This window comes from Oxyura jamaicensis, assembly GCF_011077185.1.
Source record: "Oxyura jamaicensis isolate SHBP4307 breed ruddy duck chromosome 28 unlocalized genomic scaffold, BPBGC_Ojam_1.0 oxy28_random_OJ69704, whole genome shotgun sequence".
Lineage (NCBI taxonomy): Eukaryota > Metazoa > Chordata > Aves > Anseriformes > Anatidae > Oxyura > Oxyura jamaicensis.
This window is the reverse complement of record NW_023304856.1, coordinates 1-1,327: the sequence shown is the minus strand read 5'-3', so window position 1 is coordinate 1,327 and position 1,327 is coordinate 1. Positions and strand designations below refer to the sequence as shown.

Genomic DNA, 1,327 nt, shown 5'->3' with positions numbered 1-1,327 from the left:
GGGCACTTACGGTCCTTGGCCAGGACGGTGACGCTGACACCGGGGTCGTTGAGCTTGATGAAGGGGGGGCTGCCATTGGCCACGTCCCCCTCCCGGGTCAGCAGCACCTTCTTGGCGGAGACGTTGCCGTGGGTGATTCTTTTGTCCTCCTGGGAGAGGGAGCGGGACCCTCAGAGCACCCTCGGTGTGGCACCAGCAGGGGAGGAACCCCCCCAGGTGCTCTGCGTCGGGGCTGCTGGGCTCAGGGCTGGGGTGTGTGGGGCACGGACAGGTGGGAGCCGTGGGGTGTGGATGGGTGGGAGCCATGGGGTGTGGATGGGTGGGAGCCGTGGGGTATGGATGGGTGGGAGCCGTGGGGTGTGGATGGGTGGGAGCCGTGGGGTGTGGATGGGTGGGAGCCGTGGGGTGTGGCCACGTGGGAGCCGTGGGACACGGGTAGGTGGGGACGCACGGGGCACGGGGCGCCAGCTCCAGCTCACCAAGTAGTTGAGGGCATACGCCAGCTGCTTGGCCACCTGCAGCTTCCAGCTGGTGGTCACCTTGCTCTCGCCTTGGTTCTTCTTCAGGTAGAGGTCGAGGGGCCCGTGCCTGACGTACTCCTGCACCATGATACCTGCGGGCGGACGGAGCCGCCGGGTCCCACGCGTGCCCGGCCGCGGGTGACGGCAGAGGAGGGGGACGCGGGGCACTCACTCTCCTTCCCGAGGCTGACCCCGTGCAGCAGGACCAGGTGCTTGTGGGACAGCTGGCTCATGATGCTGGCGGCCTCCAGGAAGGACTGGGAAGGGGAAGCTGGGTTGGGGGGGGGGGGGGGGGGGGGGGGCGGAGGGTGGCCGGGATGGCGCAGGGGGTGTCCCGTCCCCCCCGGCTCACCTCGGAGCAGTTGCGGTGGCTGCTGTCCATCACCTTGAGCACCACCTCGGTCTGGTAGAACTCGTCCTCCTTCTGGTCCCGCTTCACGCCCTTGTAGATGTGGGTGAAGGAGCCCTGGGCCAGGCTCTCGCCCTGCCACGAGAGGGGGGGGTGCTGGATGGGGAGCCCCCCCCCCCCCCCCCCGCGAGCCCCCCGAGCCCCCCGAGCCCCCCGTCCCGCCGTACCCGCGTGAGGCTCTCGGGGTCGATCTTGTGGAACGTCATCTGGTTGGGGCTGCGGCGCGGGGCCGAGGGGGAGCTGGGGGGCCGGGGGCAGCTGCTCCGCACGATCAGCAGGTTGGACTTCTCTGGGGGGGGGGGGGGGAAGGCCGTGAGGGGCTGCCGTGACGTCACACCGGCCTCTGTGATGTCACACTGCCCGCTGTGACGCCGCACCACCCGCTCTGTGACGTCAC

The 1,327-nt window shown here is 70.2% G+C and overlaps 1 protein-coding gene across 1 annotated transcript; it reads right to left on the bottom strand.

Moving 5' to 3' along the window:
• Positions 1 to 10: 10 nt before the first annotated feature.
• On the bottom strand, positions 11 to 1,252 carry LOC118158472 (tyrosine-protein kinase JAK3-like; the record flags this gene model as incomplete). The annotated part of the gene is made up of 5 exons (XM_035313136.1): positions 1,098 to 1,252; positions 874 to 1,005; positions 694 to 778; positions 480 to 613; positions 11 to 149 (listed from the first exon to the last, which is right to left on the bottom strand). Coding segments are annotated over exons 1-5 (529 nt in total), but the record flags the coding sequence as incomplete, so codon positions are not given.
• Between the last annotated feature and the right edge of the window lie 75 nt (positions 1,253 to 1,327).